At 43.1% G+C, this 22,263-nt stretch overlaps 1 protein-coding gene across 1 annotated transcript in view; it reads left to right on the forward strand.

Annotated features, from left to right (window-relative positions):
- The window catches only part of LOC118088521 (complement receptor type 1), a 147,776-nt gene that overhangs the window by 20,656 nt on the left and 104,857 nt on the right, over positions 1 to 22,263 (forward strand). The window contains exons 9-12 of the mRNA XM_088673598.1: positions 13,355 to 13,543; positions 18,054 to 18,150; positions 19,882 to 19,967; positions 22,003 to 22,200. Of these exons, the coding sequence (XP_088529724.1) occupies positions 13,355 to 13,543; positions 18,054 to 18,150; positions 19,882 to 19,967; positions 22,003 to 22,200 (570 nt within the window). The remainder of the gene's footprint in view (positions 1 to 13,354; positions 13,544 to 18,053; positions 18,151 to 19,881; positions 19,968 to 22,002; positions 22,201 to 22,263) is intronic.

Consider the following 22,263-nt stretch of genomic DNA (forward strand, 5'->3'; position numbering starts at 1 on the left):
GGGAGGCTGAGCAAGGCTTGAAGAGCATAATTTTTTAACACACATTTTCTTGCATGTCGAGTTTTTGTTTGATAACATTTCAAGCCTGGAGAAGAGATTCATAGAATAAATCAAGTCAAGTTCATTAATAGTCCACATATCTTAAAATAACAAATATTTGATTTCATTCAGCTGAGTTTATTTCATTTAAAAGAAACTCAAAAATATAAGAAGGCTCAATAAAATATATTTTAAAAAGATTGGGACAAAATTGAAACCAGTGCCTCTTAATAGTTCTATAAAAAGTTGCTCCCAGATCTCTATAACTTGATATACAGACTTCACAACTGATTCAGGGTGCTTCCAGACAGGGCTTGCCGATCGGAAGGTCGGTGGTTTGAAGCCCCGCAACGGAATGAGCTCCCATTGCTCTGTCCGAGCTCCTGCCAACCTAGCAGTTCGAAAGCATGCCAGTGCAAGTAGATAAATAGGTACCACTGTGGCAGGAAAGTACAGTGTTTCTCCTAAAATAAGACGGTCCTCAAAAATAAACCATGTCAGGCTTTTCATTAATAGAATAAATATAAGACATCCCCCGAAAATAAGCCGGGGGGGGAGCAGGTCTGGCAAGGAAAGGAAGGCTGCAGGTGAAGCCCGGGAACTGCGTGGGCGACTGGGGGCGAACGCCCTGAGCGCTGCGGCGGTGGCGAAGAGGCGCCCGATCAGCACGCTTCTCAGCTGATCGGGGAGCACAGCGCAGCGCGAAGAGCCTGCTGAGAGGCAGCTGCGGCTGCAGGTGAAGCCCGGGATCTGCGTGGGCGACTGGGGGCGAGCGCCCTGAGCGCTGCGGCGGTGGCGAAGAGGCGCCCGATCAGCTGAGAAGCAGGCTGATCGGGCGCCTCTTCGCTACCGCCACAGTGCTCAGGGCGCTCGCCCCCAGTTCACCTGCAGCCGCAGCTGCCTCTCACCAGGCTCTTCGCGCGGCGCTTTGCTCCCCGAAGTGGCTCCCGTGCAGCCGCCTCTTGCCGCGGCGGAATCGGGCATCCCAAGGAGCAAACTCCCGAGCCGGAAGGAGCAGCCGGGGGAGTTGGTCCAATTTCCCCGCTCCGTTTGTCTTTTGGTGGCGCGCGCCCGCCCTTTTCCTCCCTCCTCGCCGTTTTCCGTCTTAGCCCCGCACCCGGTCCGCCTCTCGCCCATGCATACTCTCGCCTACTCATCCCTTGCACACACACACACGCACACCTGGCGGGAGCAGTCACCAGTCACCAGCCTGGACCCGGGCTGAAAGGGGGCCAGGCTATAGGCAGGCAAGGGCAGATTTGCACACTGGCGTTTGAATGGAGGAATTGGTCCTCTGAGCCAAAACAAGTCCCAGCAGCCCCTCCGCCGGCTCAGGAATGTGCACCGTGTGGATGCCATTCCCTGGGGAGAGACAGGCGCTCGCCCGGGGGCGGGGAGGATGGCGGCAAAGGGGAGCGAGGGACCCCAAAGCCAAGAGGGTCCGGAGGGATCGGCCCACAAGATCCCTTGGGGAACACTGGGAGGGCACGTGTGCTTCCTCCTTGCTCGGCCGGTGGCGCGGTTGCCAGCTCCCGCTCGAAAAAATAAGACATCCCCCGAAAATAAGCCGTGGTGTGTTTTTTGGGAGGAAAAATAAATATAAGACGTGTCTTATTTTAGGAGAAACACGGTAAATGGCGTTTCCATGTGCTCTGGTTTCTGTCACAGTGTTCTGTGAAGTGGTTTAGTCATGCTGGCCACATGACCCGGAAAGCTGTCTGTGGACAAAGGCCAGCTCTCTCGGCCTGAAAGCAAGATGAGCGCCACAACCCCATAGTCACCTTTGACTGAACTTAACCATCCATGGGTCCTTTACCTTTTACCTTACCTAATATTCTAAAACAGGTTGTTGAGATAGCACAAATGGGTTACTGTACTAAAAAACGCAATCCTTTTTTCCTGGAAGGGGTAATCCAGGCTAAATGGGGGGAAATGTGTTATAGCTAGCATTTTTCTGTACTGTACTGTATTAGCTATGACCATTGTTGAATAAATAAATGCCGGTTTCCTCCTATAGAGGGCACATGCTATCTTTTATATTCTCCAAATTGTACTGCTTTTTAAATATGAGGAACTTAATGTTTCCGTTGGTGTAGCCTGTTTCAGCGAAAAGAAAAGAAAACTTGTTGCCACATAAACAACACATTTTTGGCACATGAGCCTGTTTACATTAAACCTGTTTCTTTGGTGATATCAAAAATTTTTATAGTTGCGGGTTATACATTTATTTGCAGAATGCTTTAAAAGCCCAAGGCTGCATACACAATCTCCTGTTTGTAGCAATAATAATAATAATAATAATAATAATAATAATAATAATAATAATAATAATGTTTTTTCAATCCGAAATCATTCATGCTTGTCCTCATGTTTTCAGTCTAGATTGATTCTATATCCTGCCTATATCCTTGTATTTGTACATCGCTAATAAACTAGCAAGCATAACACTGGAAGTAAAAACTAAGATTAATCTTCATTTTTCTGCATATAATTTGTGGATTATATTATGTTTTCTCTTCTTAGACTGCACTACAAGTAGGGAGCTGTTAAGTTGAGGAGAAATGAGAGAAGGAACAGTTTACCCCTGTATCAGCTGGTTTTGCATGCAAATGTGGATATTCCCGAGCTAGAAAAAACTTTTCCCTGAACTTTGAATGCATGTTTGATAAGGTCTACTTACAGTATTAAATGTTATATAACTTTGACTTAGATTTGCATAGGGAGTCAAGTCTTTTATTGTCTTGGACAGAATCTAATTGGATGTACTGTATAAATAAAGAACCCATCCTACTTTTTGGCATCTGTAAGATTCGTTTCTAATTGTTTGCATATCTACCATAAGGAACAGTTAAAACATCACAAATTAGGGAATAAGCATTTGGGTTCTCTAGAACTCTGGCTTCAGGCTTAAATGTTCATTAAAGACAAGAAATGGGAAAATGTGTCATGGGCATATGTCATGAAACATATTTTTCTCTTCTCTTCTCAATCTTTGGCTGGTTGACCTTACTGAATATCCACCTTGAAGAAGAATTCTGAGTAATTCAAAACCTCACTCATTACATTATTGCAGTAATTTAGGAGATATCCAACGTAATGCTTACAGTGGATTTTTTGGGAAGAGAAGCAAACCAAGACCACCTAAATATCTGTAACCTTTTCACGTTGGCATCACCTCTGATCATACCCGATTACTTAAATGTATTTTAAAATTGTGTTCCTGGAAAAGTGCTTATAATGTTTGGCTCTGTTTTCTGCTGCCTTTAGAAAGGAAACAATTGAACATTATATCTCATTAATAGAGTTTATAAGCAATTTTCTTCCAATGAGAATTTTTATTGGGATAGTCTTTGATATAGATTGACACTGGTTCTCAACAAATCAAATTATATATACAAGGTGGTGGTTGCTGCCCCTGTGGTACCAGGATTAAGCAATGAAAATTATTCAGTATAAAATGCATCCTATTTAATGGTGTTGTAATGAAAACCCATTAGGCTGCAATCTTATACCCATTTTACCTGGAAGTAAAGCCCACTGAACTTACTTTAGAGTGCACATGTATAGTTTTGCACTTTGAATCTATATTTAGCTTATCTATATTTGACTTATATTTAACTTAAACGTTGGATCAATGTTATGGGTAGATTAAATGGCTAGGGTTGCTAAGCATTTGCCCAAGGTGAGAAACTTTCTTTAATACACTGGACCTTGAGTAATGCTGAAGCTGCTGTACCTCCACCAGTTTTCTTCCACATACCCCAGCTGTGGTGCAAAATGAGTCGTCCTCACCAAGGTTAGTTGGAGAAGAACAGGGTGGAGGCACAGAGGTTACATATTTCCTCTGTGCATCAGAGCATATAAAAGCTCAGCCATTGTCTTAAAGCAAGAACTGGCAAACCTGCTGGTCACAGTTTTGTTTACAATGAAGTTGCTAGGCATCTGACCTGTTTCTGGCCAAATAGGCATAGCCAGGGCCTGGGAGTGATATAGATCTGGAACATGCATCCATGTATCCCTGTTGGCCTAAGAAGCTTTTAAAGGGATCTAGGCTTAGCATATCACTTGTTCTGAATGATTATTGTTCAATAGGCTTCTTTTGTCACTTTTGTGGTCTATAGTCCACTTCATTTGCCAGAACCTGGTGGTGTATTAACCTTGGTTGTGTATTAACCTGAATTCCCCTGGTACCTTCTTGAACAACAATTACCAGACCTTTAGAAGGCATCTCAAGGCAGCCCTGTTTAGGGAAGCTTTTAATGTTTGATGAATTTATGTATTTTAATATTTTGTTGGAAGCCACCCAGATGGGCGGGGTATAAATAATAAATTAATATTAATATTATTGGGCACCTGAAGGTCTGGTTGAGAGAAGGGACCCACAATCCAGTTGGCCACTAGCTCCTTGTTTATTTTTGTTGTGGCAATTTTGGATAGCTCTTGAACCACTTTTTGGCTTGATACTTCCAATACTTGCGCTCACCTATGGCTGGTATGTGAAGACCCTTGGTAAAGCCCTCCCAAAGGTAACCCACCATTTAGCAATCTGGGTACAAGTGCAAGGCAGCAGGGTGTACTGGAGAGAGGGCGAGGGAGCATAGGACCTGAGGTTTGGGTGGGTGATTACTCCCTCTCTCCCAACCAGTGGAAGGGGCAAGGTGCCAGTATTCTTCCTTGGTCCCTCCAGGACCGTAGCCCCAGGGTTCTCAAAAGAAGCTGTGGGGGCATGAGTACAGGTGCAAGTGGGTTGAGAGTTCACACTCGTGCATGACCTTACAATGAAGTCTTTGGCAGGCCTCCTGATTAAACTCAGCAAACATGGCATATTGGGCCCCGCTTGGAAGCAGGGCTTGTTTGTTTAAAGGCCCTGTGACCTCTCCCTGATATGAGGTCCACCAGCTTGAGTCAGAAAACACTGTTACCTGGCATGGGGATTGTTGGAAGCCCTCTTATGGAAGGCCTTGTCATAGTGGAATAGCCTGCTTAGTGGAATAACCTGAACCCTCCTCTTTTTTCAGACCTCCAATATATTTTAGGTTTCCTTTTCCCAATTCAGGAGGCAACAACGTAAAAAGGTAAATGTAATAACCATTGGCCTCAGCCCTGACAAATTGCTACATGCCAATGGTGGGTGGGACAAGAGGGAAAGGAGATGGAACAACTGATGTATCTCTAACATTTTACAATAGGGTACTTTCCAGCCATGCAAAAATTAGAGGACACCTCTCTGCCCTCCATCCAGGCAAACAAGAGGCATTATCACAGTTCAAGAACACGTTCCAGCCAGGCAAAAGCACTATCAGATTGCGCAGAGCAGAGCTGGGGAGGAAATGTTAGCTTTGGAGAGGGTATGGCCTGGGCTGATTCTTCAGAATAGAAAAGGCATATGGGCTTCCCTGCTTCAGGTTGGAGTGGGACCAGGAAGAACCGCACATCATCAGGGATGGGGTCAAATGCACAGCACCACAGCATGTTTAGTTATTTATTGCCCATTCACGCAAGATATAAAGGGGTGTTTTAGCCTTACTTGAGTATCTTCTCTCCATTGCTTTGCATTTTTGTAATGCAAGTAATAAGGCTTCTAACCAGGAAGTAAAGTCACTGTTATTGTTGGCATGGGGACAGCATTACAGTAAAAAGGAAGTTGTCAATTTGCACTGAAAGCCAAACAAATATAAAAGTTAAGTACCGTACTTTACTGCTGGACTCAATGCAGGAGTAAGCTGTTTGCAAAGGCAGGTGTGAACACATCCATTTGTGTTCTTTAATTGCTAATATACTATTAGCTATAGAGTACTCTGTTCAGCAACCACAGGAAGAAGTCAGAAAGCAGGAAGGGTGTGGGAACTGAGCATTTTCAGGACATCAGTACTGTGCCCATCCGTACTGAACATTTCAGAAATATAACATCATTTTTAAAAATAGTCTATCCAATAAAAAGAATCAGCCTGTTTGTTTTATCAAAGGAAATCTCATCCTCTACAGTGCAATGAGGTAGTCTCTCTGAAGTCAACACTTAAGTCATAAACTATATTTACTTTAAAAATCATTATTGGCTAGATTACTGGTATGTAGAAATAGATTGACCATGGGAGGGTTCAATTACTCATTTGTGCCTATGTATTGATAATCCAGAAACTAGCTGATAAGCCAGTTGAGTCTCACCTTGCATACGTGCTGCAAGACACGGATCCCCAAGGTTTTTAACCTCAGTTCTTTCACACAAGAGACGTTCTGGAATGTTGTTTGATTACTGAAAGTTTTTATTTATATTAATCTTAATCGGAAATTTGACCCTCTTGTATTTTCTTTGTCTCCCCCAATCACCATGATGCGTTTTATGATGTATTTTGTAAATGGTCTTGTGATTTTGTAATGGTTTTGTCTGGTTCTGTTATGGTCTTGTTTTGTTTTGTTTTGTTTTGTTTGTTTATATGGGCTTAAAGCCGTGATAAATATCTATCTATCATTTGTGCCTATGGGCAGCTGACAATAGTGATTTTCCTTAGGCAAAAATCTCCCTAAGTATTATTCTAAAAAAAAAAAAAGTGTATCAGGTCTGCCCGCTGCACTATTCAGTAACAATAAAGCAGCCTCCCTTCACCCTAATTTTAGCCTTCCTGTGTTTATGAAGGAGTGTGGGTGTGTGCTGGGAGAGAAAATATATATCAACTGAGTGGAGGGAGCATATCCATCCATTTTTTAAAAGCTTTTTACATTTTTATTCCATTTTTCCTTTAAAAACATTATATACAGGATTAGATTTGGGAGCGTGGGGAAACTCCCTGAGTTTATAATGGTGTCAACAAATTACTCACTAATCTCATAAGATTCTAGACTAATTTCATAATGAACAGAACAATTCCTTTCATGGGCGTACCCAGGATCAAAACTAGGGGGGGGCAAGGGGAGGGGCCAAGGCACGGAAGGGGAGGGGCCACAAAGTGGGCGGGAACAGCGAACTCGCGCTCCGCTGGGCTGTGCCCCTCCCTAGAAGCAGGGCTGGTGGGCGGAGGCGGAGCCCAGCCCAGCGGAGCGCGGGTTCAGCGTTCCCGCCCGCCGCGCCGCGCTCCCTGGTTCCCCGCCGCGCTTGGCCTTGCCTGAGGGCGCGCCGGGGAGCTGGAGGGAGGGTTCGGCGCGGTGCGGCGGGAATGGCGAACTCGCGCTCCGCCGGGCTGTGCTCCGCCTCTGCCCACCAGCCCTGCTTCTAGAGTAGGGCAGCTGCCCTAACTTGCCGAATGGTGGGTACGCCCTTGATTCCTTTCACCATGAGATTTCAGCATTCTAAAAAAGGTGAAGGACTTAGAAAGATGAAAAGCAGCTCTCATCTTATTTAAAATACTTTTGTAGCAATTACCACTACAACACAATGAAATGGTTCTGCTTTGAGGGAACTAAAATGTTACGCTCCATGAAAGAGCAGAATATCTGAAGAATTCTCTTGATTATCCAAAACCTGGATGTCCCAACAGACCTTCAGTATGGTAATTCATTTATTGCTCATTACCTTATCCCACCTTTTTTCTTTTATTTATTTAGTATCTATACTGCTTTTTATTTTTAAGAAAAATCTCAAAGCGGTTTACAGCATATTAAATCAAGATCCTTCTTCCAAGATGCTAATATATGGTTATGTCACAGTATCTCTAGGTTAGGCTGCGAAAGAGTGATTTAAGTGGGCAGTGCTATGGCAAGGTCTGCCGGGATAAGCACCTTAGGATGTAACAGATACCTGGCTCAACCAGCATTGAGGCCCCCATGCTGGTCCAGCAGATGATTCACTGATGTAACTTGTTCAACTGGCTGCACCGAAGCCAGTGTAAGCCCCCCCCCCAAAAGGGGGCATTCTTAGGCAGGACCAGAGTGTGGGGACTTAGGCTGCTTACCTTGTTCAGCTCAGTCATGTGACCTGGCAACTTTAAAAGCTTATAGGCAAAGCAGCAGCAGCCCCCCTGCTAAATGAGATTTGGACCTGGTGTAATGTTACATTGCCTTACCCAAAGGAACTGAATGAGCTTCATGCCGAATGGGGGTTTGAAGCCTGGTATCCCAGAGGAAGTCATATCATTAGTCCATTAGGCTATACAACAAAGAGGACTTACTTGCTACTCAGTATAAACTGATAATAATAAGTTTTATTTCATTAAGTGCTTTTGTTCTCAGAGATAAAAGATAACTAAGTTTTACTCAGACCCATTTAACTTAATGGACCTAAGTTAATCATGTTCATCATTTTTGGAGTAGGACTAGTATTAGATACAACCCAGTGACAATACTCATTTACTGTTTCATGCCACAGAGCAAACAAGAACTGCACATTAAATATATATATATATATATATATATATAGAGAGAGAGAGAGAGAGAGAGAGAGAGAGAGAGAGAGGGAGGGAGAGAGAGAGAGTGCCAAAGGTTTGGTAAGCAGCTGAAGGTATCAGCCTTAGAAAAATGAATGGGTAGAACTGTTTAAGCAGCACCCATGAAATAAAGGTATACCGGTATTCTTTTTCTAGAGATATTTATACTCTTTATTTTTTCCTCATGTTGCTTTACAAAACCTATTCCCCATTTCCTCATATTGTGAAAGGCAAGAATACTGTATATGCAAAGCAGAGAGTGGGTGAGGCTGTAAGACAAATAAAAAAAAATACCCTGCTTCCATACCTTGCCTTGTTTTGGATGATGCAACAGTTCTTCAGAAAGGGAGTAACAACAATTATTTTGGCAGGATTGCCAAGAATGTGGTTGTCATGCCAGTCCCTCAAGGAATTGAATTTTACCTCATCAGTTATACTGCTTTCTATCCTAAGTAGGCAAATTCAACTAATCAGATTCATCCTTATCTGTTAGCTAACATAAATGCATAAGAAAGATAAACACATGAGAAGAACAATGTTGCATTTGTACTTCCTGCTTTTCTCCGACTGCCATAGCAAAATTCTGACCAGTTTCAGAGACATGACTAATGAGAAGCTATGTACTACCGGTAGAAAATGAAAGCTTACAACAAAAGACTAAGAAGGGTAATAAAAGAGGTATATAAAAGTACAGAGTGTGGAAAGAGGGAATAAAGAATCTTCTGTTATACATACGTGCCGGATGTGCGCGGCGAGAGGCGGCGGCAGGAGAAGAGCTTCGCCCGCCTGCCTCCCCCGACATGGAGCGCAACTTCGGAGACCTCCAAAGTTGCGCTCTGTGCCGGCGGTGCACGGCGAGAGGTGGCGGGGGAAGAGCTTCTCCCGCCGCCGCCTCCCCCGACATGAGACGGCGCTTCGGAGACCTTCTCCGAAGCGCCATCTTATGCCGCTGGTGCGCGGCGAGGCGGCGGGGGAGAGAAGCGCTTCTCCCCCCGCCGCCTCCCGCCTGTCTTCCCCGGTGGTGCGGGGCGGTGCGGTGGCTCCGGGGGATGGAACCGAATCGCAGCGGGCGCTGCTTGCCCCCGCCTGTCTTCCCTGAGCCAAGGGGAAGACAGGCAGGGGCAGCCGCCGCACCGCCACGTTTCGGCTCCATCCCCCCTGGCAAAGAAAGATTATCTGTCATCTTCCCGCGCTGACAGCTGATCTTCCTTTGCCGCTTTCTATGGCCGCGCTTTGTAAGACGAAGCGGCGGTCATAGAACATTTTGTCATCTTACGAATGCCTCTCGCAATGCAAAACTCTTTCATCTAGCGAGTTTTTCGTTGTGCAAGGGATTCGTTAAGCGAGGCACCACTGTACTATGTAACAATTTGTGTTCTAGCTTATTATATCTTTGTGATTTGCGTGTTAGCTGACCTTCTGTTCTGGTAAAAGAACGGCATCTTGCTAGATCATCAGTTTCTTAAAGCAACAAGTTCCCATAATTCACTATTATAAGCATATTCTAGGATTTATAGGGGTTTACATTATCACCTTAATTGGGGCCCTTTGGGTCCCTGCTACAGGGGGGGGCTGTAGGGCGTCATGGGGGTCTCATGGGAATGATACCCGAGGTGCAATGCTGTGGGCTTCACTTAGATCCTATCTGCACTATACATTTATACTATATACCAGACATCCCCAAACTTCGGCCCTCCAGATGTTTTGGACTACAATTCCCATCATCCCTGACCACTGGTCCCGTTAGCTAGGGATCATGGGAGTTGTAGGCCAAAAATCTGGAGGGCCGCGGTTTGGGGATGCCTGCTATATTATATATATATATATATATACACACACACACATATACACACATATACACACACACACACACACACACACACACACACACACACTATACAATTAAAGTAGTATGCCTTCATCTGCCCCAGATGCAAGAAAACATGTCTCTCTACTGCATCATACTTTACTACAGCATAGGCAGGCGTTGCAGCAGCCTTCCAGCAGTTTGACTTCACCCCTAAGGGCACACTCCTCCATTGTCACCTGAGGCAGATGGATGCCAACAAATAACATTTTAAACAGTCATGGGATGTGTAGTTGGTAAGGGCGTTGAGAGCTAGGAGTCTCTTATTCCCCTCCTAGTGCTAATTTCCAGGGTTTCTTGGGAAGTGGGATTGATTGTTAAACCACTCTGAGAATTACAGCTCAGAGGGGGGAATAGGGGGTCTTATGTGGGAATGAAATAAAAAAATTCCTTCCAGTAGCACCTAAGAGCAGGACAGTCTCAAGCAGGTCGGGCGCCTTGGCGTTGAGGGGCGGAGATCGCTCCGGCGCCCCCGCCCTCGTAGGGCGCAGCATGGTTTCCGTGCGGCTTTGCCGCACAGCGCCTGCCTACCGGGCCGCCGCCCTGGCGCACCATGCCACCGGGACTCTACCTAGAGCCGGCCCTGCTTAAGAGACCAACTAAGTTTGTCATTGGTATGAGCTTTTGTGTGCATGCACACTTATTCAGATACCTGAAGAAGAATACCTGCATGCACAGGAAAGCTCATACCAATGACAAACTTAATTGGTATCTAAGGTGCTACTGGAAGAATTTTTTAAATATTTTGTTTCGACTACGTCAGACCAGCACGCTACCTGTAACTACCGTAAGTATGTGAGAATGAATTCGGGTCCCTCGAGGCGCCCCGCCCCGCCCCCAACAGCTTGGGCTGCCATGCGCGGAACCCGTTATCTCTTCCCCGCAAGGGTCAGAGAGCAGACTCATCACGCGGCTGTTATCCGAAAGTTATGGTTTCCCCTCAGTTGTGGTTCCCCCCACGTTTTCCACCCGCCAATCCCAGCGCGCTCTTGCCCGCAACCTCCAACCGGCACGCGCGCGGCGGCCTTGGGACGTTAGCTAATAAACGGGAACCTATAACGGCGGAGGCGGTTCATCGTGTGGCCCCTCCCCCCTGCCTTCCTCTCGGCGGAGCTTCTGAGGCGACGCTGCTGCTCACGCCCCTTGGCCGCCGCCGCTCCCTTCCCGTCGAAGCGTTTCCTGGGCCCGCTCCGTCGCTTTGCTTTTCAGTTGCGGAGGGAGCTGCGGCGCTTTCTCTTTCTCCGACTCCGGCCGGGTCTCTCTCTAGTGCGATGGCGCCTCTTCCTGACTTCCTTGGCGGGGGGCGGTTTCCGCCGGTGCTGCTGCTGCTGTTGTTTTCCTTGCCGTTCAGAGTTCAAGGTGAGGTGAGGGGGCTTCGGGATGCCCGTCTGTTCTTCTGTCAAATGGGAGGCGCCCCGCCTCCCTCTAGAGACGGATCATGTCCGAGGGCGAAGTAAGGCTTTCTCGGGGATGGCGAAGGAAGGCAATTCCCGCGTCCAGGGCAGGAGGGAACTTGGAGCCTGCCTGTGTTTACCGGAAGTTTGCTCTCTTTTCATTTCCACGTGTTTGTTCTTATTCTGCCTTCTGGAGCAACAAAGATCTGATCCGCCTTCGGCTGTGACAGCACTTCAGATATTTGGAAACAGCCGCCACGTCTCCCCTTAAATCTTACGTTTTTCCAGGCCTTACTTCATAAGACCTTTACCTATACTGGATGCCTTATTTTTGACATGTTTCTGAGGCATATGAATAATGTGTTGCAATTCTGGACAAGCCCAGAGCTTCCCTGACCTTGCTGTGGGTCCTTTTTGCTTTCTTCTTCCTTTATCTTGTACTGTTTTCAAGAGTTAAAAGCAAGTAACAGGGAGCCTCCTTGACTAATGATGTCAGTACTAAGACAGGCAGCCAGGCAGTGCTAGATACAGAGCCACATAAGATCACTGCGTGCAGGGGAGGACTCTTAATATAAAAGTGACAGCCTGCCCACCTGATGCAAGAGATTATGTCATAAATGAGCATCCATGGTATTCACAGCATACCTTGATTTGAACACTGCAGCATGCTCTATAAGCACATTGGACATGTGCTGGACAGGCCTGGCATTTGTCTACTATGTGTTTGTTTCCTTTTGCTGTCTCTTTGAATACAATTTTAATTGCATGGACTTGAAGTAGTTGTGAGACAGCTACCTAACATTCCAAATAGCATTGACATTTACTACAAAACACGTAAATTTATTTGGTGCATTATATGTCACTAAAATTTAAGGATGTCATTATCTTGTTGCCTCCAAAACTTCCTAACCAGGAATAGCCAAGTATGAAGTGCTAAGGGTAAATAATTATTGAAAAGCTGAAGGCCATATTTTGGCAATAATATATGTATTTTAGGATCAACCAAAAGGTCACAGGCAAGGTTTCAAATGAACTAGGATTTTGTTGGGGATTTGTCATGATTCCATCACAGCATTGGAGGAAGAAAACATAGGTGTAAGAATTTGCAAAATTAATTAATGTTTTCATCTACTCAAGATCCTTAAAAAAAACACCAATGCTGCAATAGTTGATTGCTTACAACTCTAGTAAATTTGTTGTGAAAAAAATAGTTCTTAATGTATGATGAAACACGTTTCTTTCTTAAAGCATTTCAGCTAGCTATTGCCTTTTTGAAAAGCATGTAATTCTTTGGCAGCCTGACACAGGCAACCTGACACTAGACTCACAAGCAGTGTGTGCAATGGGACATAAAACATACTTAGTGGATGGTCCCCTTCATCTTTCTGGATTTTGGCCCAGTACAGTAAGGCTGCAGTCCTATCCTCACCTACCTTCAAGCAAGCCCCTTTGAAGTCAGTAGGGCTTACTTCCAGGTAGCTATGTTATGATTGCTCTGTAAGTCTTACTGTTGCCAGTCTTGTTCCAACAATGGTCAGCAAATGAAATCCAGGAATCTATTAGGACATGGCTCTATAGATCCCATTAGAGGAAAATGTCATAGACATTTCTTTATGAATAATCCAGTGTTCAGCGCTACAATGAACCTTGACTTCGCTCCCATAGCTTCAGAGCTTCCTAACATTCTTTATTTCCAGGTGATTGCACCCATCCAAATGTACCTAATGCAAGTCTAAGGAGCGGCGACCCAAAAGACAGTTATACTGTTGGGACTGTTTTGAGCTACCGTTGCATTCCAGGTTATGAGCCTATGCCTGGAGAGACTCTTTCTCTTACGTGTCTTGACACTTCAAAATGGTCAACAGAAAATCCAAAGTTTTGTCGAGGTGAGTTTCACTTACTTAGCAGAATATGTAAAACTATTGAAGAGCCACCTTAGATCAGAGCAGTGGATTGGAGGAGATCCAGACACTTCAGAAAGTTAGGAAATAATACAGAAGGGTTTTCTATTGCAGTATGTTGAGGGCTTAAACTGGGAAGCTAGAATATTTTAAGTATTACTCCTCCCAGTGGTGGACTTAGGTGGTGAATGCCCTTGGGACTGTAGTCACAAAGGTGCTTCTAAGAAACAAGAACAGAGAAATAGCATCCTGGGAGGAACCCCAAAGTTTGCAGAAGTACCAAATAACAACTTTTAAGAAACCAAGGAGGCAAAAACAGCCTGATGAAGATGGAACATGAACGATCAGGTGGTTGGCTAACAGCGGGAGGAGGGAACTGGATGGACAGGATGAATTTGTTTGGTGGAGAAAGAGCATGACTGGCTGTCTAATAACCTTCTCTTGGAAAGTGATGGAATAGCACAGCATTTTGTTGCAGCTGGTCCCATTTGTTCTTTCTAATGCTGCTTCTTTCTAGTCCTTTGCACTGTTGGCCATTATTTATTTTGATTCCAAAGTTCCATACACAGAAAAATATTTCCTTGTGTTTAAACTGAACCTGTGGTACATTAAGCATGATGTGTCCTTCCTAGTTCTAGAATTTGATGTAATGGTAGGCTCCTGTTCTCTATTCACTGCCACATTCTGCATTCAAATGCATTTTTCTTGCATATCTCTGAGGTATTCCCTTTTAAATTTAATAATGATTACACATAGATGAGGGTTTTACTTCAAGCAAACCAAATATATAAAAGATGAGATTGACCCAAAAAAGGCTTAAAACTGGCCTTGAGATGTCAACATTTTTGATATACTGTTCTGATTGTTAAGCCATATTAAATAACTTTTACTAGCTATAACATCTTATTTTCCAAAGCTTTGTTCATGTGACTAATTCTGTTCAAATATATAAGGTTACTCATTTAACATACAATTAACGAGTAGGAATTTATTGCTCCTAGTTATGTTCTGAACAACCTCTCACTCTCCAGGACCTCATATCTGTTGCTCATTTCCTTCTCTATCTGATCTTAAGTCCCTCTCTTGCCCACCTAACACATCTTAATTGGATTTTTGAGGAGGTTGTGTCATGTATTTTTAGGAGTGTACAGACAAGAGAAAAACTGGGAAGTTGAATAGGGGACAGGAGAAATAGAGTTTTTAGGGAACACTCTGCTTGGGTCTCCATTCAGTAAGAAGCCTCAGGAATGTGATTTATAAAAGGTTGGGAAACCTTGTTGAAGAACTCAAGTATTAAGACCTAAGCTGTAACATCTATACAATTAAGTTTAAGGAACTGAAGTGAAATAACTGAAAAGAAGTGTGTGTTTGCCACCTTGTATGGAAGCCTATAACATCCACTAAATTTAATATAAATATAAACACATTAACTGTTTCTTGAAAGATTTCTATCTACATACACATCCTTTGTTTTACCAGTTTTGTTCTGTAAAATAAAACCTTTTTCCCCGTTTAATTTCTCCAAGTCTCCAAGTACCAGGGTTTTCCTCATAAAAACAAAAAAATTAACCAGTAGTTAATAGTTGGTTCTCCTCAATGACACAGCCCAAAGCTGTGAGAGACATCGGCAGCAACTCCAGACCTGTAGGAATTCCTGGCCTATGAGGGACTTATATCTGGCTGCTTTAGCACCCATTTCCAGGCCAGGAGATTCAGCAGCAAAGTGGTTGTCAGAACATCTGAGAATGAGGGTTAAACGTATATAGCTCTTGGTCCTGTCCTAGTGAGTCTTCTCTGTTCTATTGTATTTTTATATTAAATATATAGTAAGCTGCCTTGGACAATATCTGTAAATAAATATTGAATAGAAATTGTATTAGGCAGCTGCTACAGAATATTGAATAGAATTTGTATTAGGCAGCTGCTCTTTCCTAAGACATTTAAACTGGACCTGAATGTTGAACTAGCTTCTTTAGCTGGATGCTTTAGCTGAGATTCCTGCATTGCAGGGGGTTGGGCTAGATGACCCTTGGAGTCCCTTCCAACTCTACAATTCCATGATTCTTACGATATCGTGATGGTGAGGGGTTCCAGCCGTGACAGTTCTTTTCCTGGAGAGGTGGCGCTGTGGTTAAACCACTGAGCCTAAGGTTTGCTGATCAGAAGGTCGGCGGTTCGAATCCCTGTGACGGGGTGAGCTCCCGTTGCTCGGTCCCAGCTCCTGCCAACCTAGCAGTTCGAAAGCATGTCAAAATGCAAGTAGATAAATAGGAACCGCTACAGCGGGAAGGTAAACGGCGTTTCCATGTGCTGCTCTGGTTTGCCAGAAGCAGCTTTGTCATGCTGGCCACATGACCTGGAAGCTATACGCCGGCTCCCTCGGCCAATAATGCGAGATGAGCGCGCAACCCCAGAGTCGGTCATGACTGGACCTAATGGTCAGGGGTCCCTTTACCTTTACAACCTAAAATAATGACTAGATGCTGCCCAAGCCTGATTTTTCCCTCACCATGACTGGAGATGTAAAATTTCTGAAAAGTTGAAGGAATTTTTTTTTGGGGGGGGGGCTGACATTCTAGGCATGAGGTGGACCGACTGGAAAATATGCACAATATTTTCTTATTGGATCCAACTTCATTATTTTAAGAATATAAGTGCACAATAGCCCTAGCAGGCACACAAAACTACTGTACTTAAAAGTACCGTACTTAACTGCCCTGTCATATTCCCATGAAGGCTGGTAGATCAATTTAATTAATTAATTAAAGTATAACTGTTAATTTTATTTGAACAAAATACCTTAGTTTTAACCAGTTGAGATAAACACAAGGGCATGGAAGCAGTATTACAACTTTGTAGTCAACAAAAGAGAATTTTTAATTATCTCAGCTGTCTTCTTTTTTGATACTAGACAGTGTCAGCACTAACAAAACTTAGAACATCTATTTATCAGAGGTGACAAAAGGATAAGAGTACAATATGGGAAGAAATGATCTTTCAGCTGCTTTCAACTCATGAAGCAGAAAAGAAACAACCCTAAAGGCCGGATGCAGCCAACAGATGACCTTATTATGAAAAACCAATAAAACTGGATACCTGTTAGAGAAGATAGTATTTTCAAGAGTACTTCCAGACTGTGTCTATTTTGCAGGTGGGATCCAATCTAATACCCACAAATTCTGACAGCACAGTGTATTTGGTGCCCTTGTCAGCAAACCTGCTTTAAAAAAAATAGGTTTCTTGCAGTAAAGTGTGTGGCAGGAAAATGCACTGAAGATTGTGGTATAACACAAAAAAGCATGAATGCTCTAACAGGTCATCTGGAAATGACCTTGGTTCCTGTAGTGTTGTTGGCATCCATCTGTGTCAAGAGATGTGAGCAGCACCCAAATGACCTCCCAGGGATGCAAGTTTGGGTGGTGTGTAAGGATGTGGGCAGCCCAGACCACAAGACTCCCGCTTTTGGCCTCCTTATTCTCTCTCTCTTTTTTTGGTAAATAATTTTTATTAAATTTTCCACCACCACCCCCTTTGACCTAAAATTCCTAGCAAAAAAACTTCTGGAATTTTAACAAAAGTTATCTTAAACATTTTTTCCATTTCATTATATATTTCCCAATAATTTTTAACTATTTTACAATTCCACAATAAATGATAAAATGGGCCTTCCTTCTCTTTATACTTCCAGCACTTATTGGAGCTTGATCTATACATTTTTGCCATTTTCATTGGTGTGATATACCAACAGTACATCATTTTCATAGAATTATTTTTTAATAATATACAATCAGTAAATTTCAAATTTACTCTCCATAATTTCTCCCAGTCCTCTAATTGTATACTGTGTCCTACATCTTGTGCCTACTTAATCATTGTGGATTTCACCTCCTCATCTTTGGTGCCCCATTCTAATAAAATACTATACATCTTTTTTAATAGTTTAAAATTTTCATCTACAATTTCTTTCTGGAATCTAGATACGGTATAACTAAAACCTTTCTTGTTACAGGTATCTTCTTTAAATATCTCATTTAATTGTCGATGTTGCAACCAATCTTGAACAACTTCTCTTACTTCATCAAAATCTTTAAGTTTCAATTTTCCTTCTTTCTCCTCTAACAACTCTCTATATGCATGCCAGACTTTTTCTCTATTTATTTTTTTGACTGTTATTATTTCTATTGGTCCACTTTTGCCCTCATTAATGTGGACCAAAGGAAAGCGGAGCAATTTGTTTGGCACCAGCTTGGCTGCAGGAGGCATCCAAGGCGCCATACAACCGTCTTAGGGACACTGCTCTATATAGGGTTTACTCATTAGCCTTTTCTTCTGAAGATATACTGCAAGGCAGTGAAGGTTTAGGACCAGAGCTTTCCTTCTCCTAGATGGGCTTCCTTCCAAGGTTGAGGAGCCCCATCTGTCTATAGGATACCCTTTTTAAAAAAGAATGAATCAAGGTTGCATGTGCTAATGCTTGTTCTGATTTTTCTTTTAGGAAGGCTATGTCCTACTATAACTTTAGATAATGGCAGAATAATAAAAGCAACAGACTTGCGACTAGGTGATGAAATAACTCTAGGCTGTGATGAGGGGTGAGTTTTAAGTCAACGTTTGTAACACCTTGCTTTGTTTAAAACTCCTGGGAGGGCTTGGTGACAGACACATATTAATTGTTACCATATTAAGCATTACTGTTAAAAATCAGCTCTATCTTATAATTATAATCATGGGTGCCCACAGAGAGGGTATAGAGGGGAGTAAATGCTCCCAATAAATTAATAAAGAAGGAACAGATCCACTGTTTCTAGTTGATTTACTACCTAAGCAGTGGCAATTTGTATTCAGATTTTTCATTTTGTTTCCAGGCAGCCCTCCGTTTATGCACATTCAATATGGGTGCACATTGCGCTGAACCTGGAAGTAACGTGCAAAAACGTCATAAAGATGTCACTGAAACATCATGGGGTGGAGCGGGGTGTTTGCAGGTTTTTTCTAATGGGTTTTAATTATACATGATGCACAGTGCTTCGGAATGTAACCTTGGATAAACAGGGCTGCCCGTATTTCTCAGTTGGCAGAACCGCTGTCTTTCTATGGTTGGACTTGGCATCTGAATGTCTTTCCAATCACTACTGAACTCCTCAATTCTTTCTCTGTTTCCGTTTGCTCCTTGCAGCCCTTAAGTGATTGCACTGCTGCTACAAGCCACTTCACAGAAAAACAATATGCCAGAATAGCACCATTACCATTAGACTACCCTTCAGGGTTGTCATATATTACCCTAACCTCTCCCTTTCTCCAGGAAAATAGCAAAATAGATATAAGAATATTTTACAGGGCTTGTTAAACCAAACTGTTGCAGCCGCAGTCCTGCCCCTTGCAATATGGTAAAATAATGATGGGTTTTTTAGATAGTGGTATTGATAATTTGATTTTTTAAAATAGTAATCAAGGGTGGGGACTCACATAGTTTTAATGAAATAATACATGTTTAAAAGATAATGAATTCCTGCCTTTACTGCTCCCCTTTGTTTTTAAGGTGACATGCCACTCCCCATTATAGCGCAGTGCAAAACCCTCATTAGATACCTGAATTGTATTTCAAGTGGTTTATATTGACCTGAGGAAGTGCACTATAATGAAATTAAAAAGCCCAGGCTCTCTTTTGAAAGCACTACAGCAGGCATCCCCAAACTGCAGCCCTCCAGATGTTTTGGCCTACAACTCCCATGATCCCAAGCTAAGAGGACCAGTGGTCAGGGATGATGAGAATTGTAGTCCAAAACATCTGGAGGAGCAAAGTTTGGGGGTGCCTGTACTACAGCCTGTCATCCAAGCTATCAAGGTTTTTATTTTGATTTGACTTTATGTGGGCACTCTTTTTTTTAAAAAAAGAAATAATTCTGTATTGTGAAGTGAAGTGAATTGCTAGGTTGTTTCAACTTAGACTGACAGCAACCAGACTTTTCTGTTGCAGTACCCCATCTATGGAATCCTCTCTTCAGGAAACTTCTCCTGACCCTATTTTTGCAACATTTCAGCACCAAGCAGAGACCTTTTTAGCCAGGTTTCATTGAATATTACTTGAAAAGATTTTAATCCTACTGCTGTTAATATTCTTACTGCTGTGTTGTTTCTTTCTGCTTTTGGACTGGTGGTGGTTGGTTCCATTATTTTCTTTTTGTGTCAACTAGCAGAATGGTGACACTGTAGGGGAGAGTATAGTCTAAATAAGGTATATGTACTGGCTAAGAAATATCCTCTATCTGCACACCTACACCCTTTGCATTAAAATACTGTATAAGGTTTCTCTTTCCCTTTAGGTTCAGAATAGTAGGCGAAAAGACTCTTCGATGTTCCCTTATAGGCAGCCAAGTTGTTTGGAATAAAGAACTTCCACTTTGCCAACGTAAGATGATTTGTTAATTCTAGTTTATTAAGGTTAATCTCAATGTGTTATAGTGTGGCTCTGTTTATTGCAAATGTGTAAGTGTCCTCAACCCATATGAAAAACTCAAGATACTTTCTGATCTTGTTCCAGATACTCACCATAATTGTTGTTTCCAACCAGCTGACTGTATTTGTAGCTTTCCCCAGAACAGGAAATTTGTGCAATGAAATAACATATGTTAGTTGCCAAAACACATGTTACTGGGAATTCATGAAATTGGTGTTCGAGGAGGGAGGAATTAGACACATAAGATATCAGAGCAGGGAAGAATGTTGGACACATCATTTCAACCTCTGCCATTCCTTGCAAATGGGTATGTTTCTTCAAAAACCCTGCACAGCCTGTTCATTAAGCAACTTTCCAATGTTCCTAGAAACAAAGGATTTGTCCCTCTCAATCTAGTATTTAAGTTTTAGTGGAAGTAATGGAAGCAACTTTGCTTCATTGTCATTATTCAGAGAGGATCTGAGGGAATAAAGCAGTGTACAGGTATATAGAACATCCACACATCACCAATCCCAAGTTGTACTCACTATTCATTGGTGAAAGGGGTTAGTTTGAGGACCACAAGAAGATCCTCTTCTCTGTGGTGATCTTGTATAGGGAGGTAGAGAACCATCCCTGGAGGAAAAGTGGATAATAATAAACTGGTAATAATAAGCAGATTAAAGAAATAAAAAATGATTGTTGTTTTTTAGTCGTTTAGTCGTGTCCGACTCTTCGTGACCCCATGGACCATAGCACGCTAGGCACTCCTGTCTTGCACTGCCTCCCGCAGTTTGGTCAAACTCATGTTCGTAGCTTCGAGAACACTGTCCAACCATCTCGTCCTCTGTCATCCCCTTCTCCTAGTGCCCTCAATCTTTCCCAACATCAGGGTCTTTTCCAAGGATTATTCTCTTCTCATGAGGTGGCCGAAGTATTGGAGCCTCAGCTTCACGATCTGTCTAAAAATGATTAGACTTCAACATATTCCATTTTTTTTACCTATGTTTCTTGGGCTCACCTTTCGGCTTGGGTGTTTAAAACTTAACAGTGGCCTGTGAGGAGTCTGAATTTGTGTCATCCGCTGGTTGCCCCATATCATTTTTGGGGACCTATCTTCTTCTGGAGTTAGTATTCCACATGTGTGTGGATTGAGGAAGAATTGGCCAAGTTATGTACCTTGATTACTGGAAGCCTCCTGAAACGTCATTTAAGTTTTCAGCTGAAGCAGTTCCTTCTTGGCAACTTTGCATAGCTTTAAAGTGGCTTTGCTGGGTAGGAATGTTCCCTTCTCCTTCCAGTGGTTTTCAGGGGTTCAGGCTTTGTTATTTCTCTGTGTTCAGCTGTGAAGACAGCCTTGTCTCCATAGACATAAACGGGGAAATGTAAAGGCTGTAATAGTGAGGAAGCTGAGGACAGTGGAATCCCTACAAAGGTCTCTTGGGGTCACAAGGACCATCCTGGGGAGTGGGGGTTCCCGCTCAACTGTTTTCAGAGGACAGCTTTTACTCCCTAGTTTTACTGCCTCCATAGATTTCCATGAAGAAAATAAAGCCCCCTGCAAAAATAAAAACTGGGAGGGGGTTTTCTCTATCAAGGAACTTTGGGGCAACAGAGTTCTTGGTTGTGGGTTGGCTTTTTTGGTGTATCGTTTATCTCCCCCCCGCAACAGCTTTCTTGATATCTCTTTTTTTCCAGAGCAGTCCCTGCTCTGAAGTAGGTAAGGGGGCTTTGGTAGCTTCCTCTGTGAATATTTAGGGGCAACATGCTTCACATAAGACCCAGTTTGCTTTGGAGGAGGTGGAAATATCTTCACAACAGCCCACTATTTCAATGTTTGGGTGCATCCAAAATAGATGCACATGCCTATAATAAGTATCAAATGATTACTTTATAAAAGGAAACATCTTTTCAGTGAAAATAAGTTTAGTCCGATTACCCCCCCCCAGCAGGGGTGCTTTTGCAATTGTGGTCTAACTGAACTGTTCATGTTGCTTCTGCTTCCCAGGAATCCCCTGTTTCCCCCCTCCTGACATTGCCAATGGTGCACACACTGGCAGAGGTTTAGATGAGTTTGACCATGGCACAACAGTAACGTATACCTGTAACCCTACTTTCTCCCTTATTGGAAGCCGAACCATTACGTGTTCAACTGCTGCAGATGGTAGAAATGGAGAGTGGCGTCCAGCTGCCCCTCAATGTAAAGGTGATGGAAATTTATGCTTAGTAGCTTCCTTGTGATACGTTAATATAAATAAAGTTCTTGCTG

The sequence above is a fragment of the Zootoca vivipara genome, chromosome 7 (assembly GCF_965207765.1).
Source record: "Zootoca vivipara chromosome 7, rZooViv2.hap1.1, whole genome shotgun sequence".
NCBI lineage: Eukaryota > Metazoa > Chordata > Lepidosauria > Squamata > Lacertidae > Zootoca > Zootoca vivipara.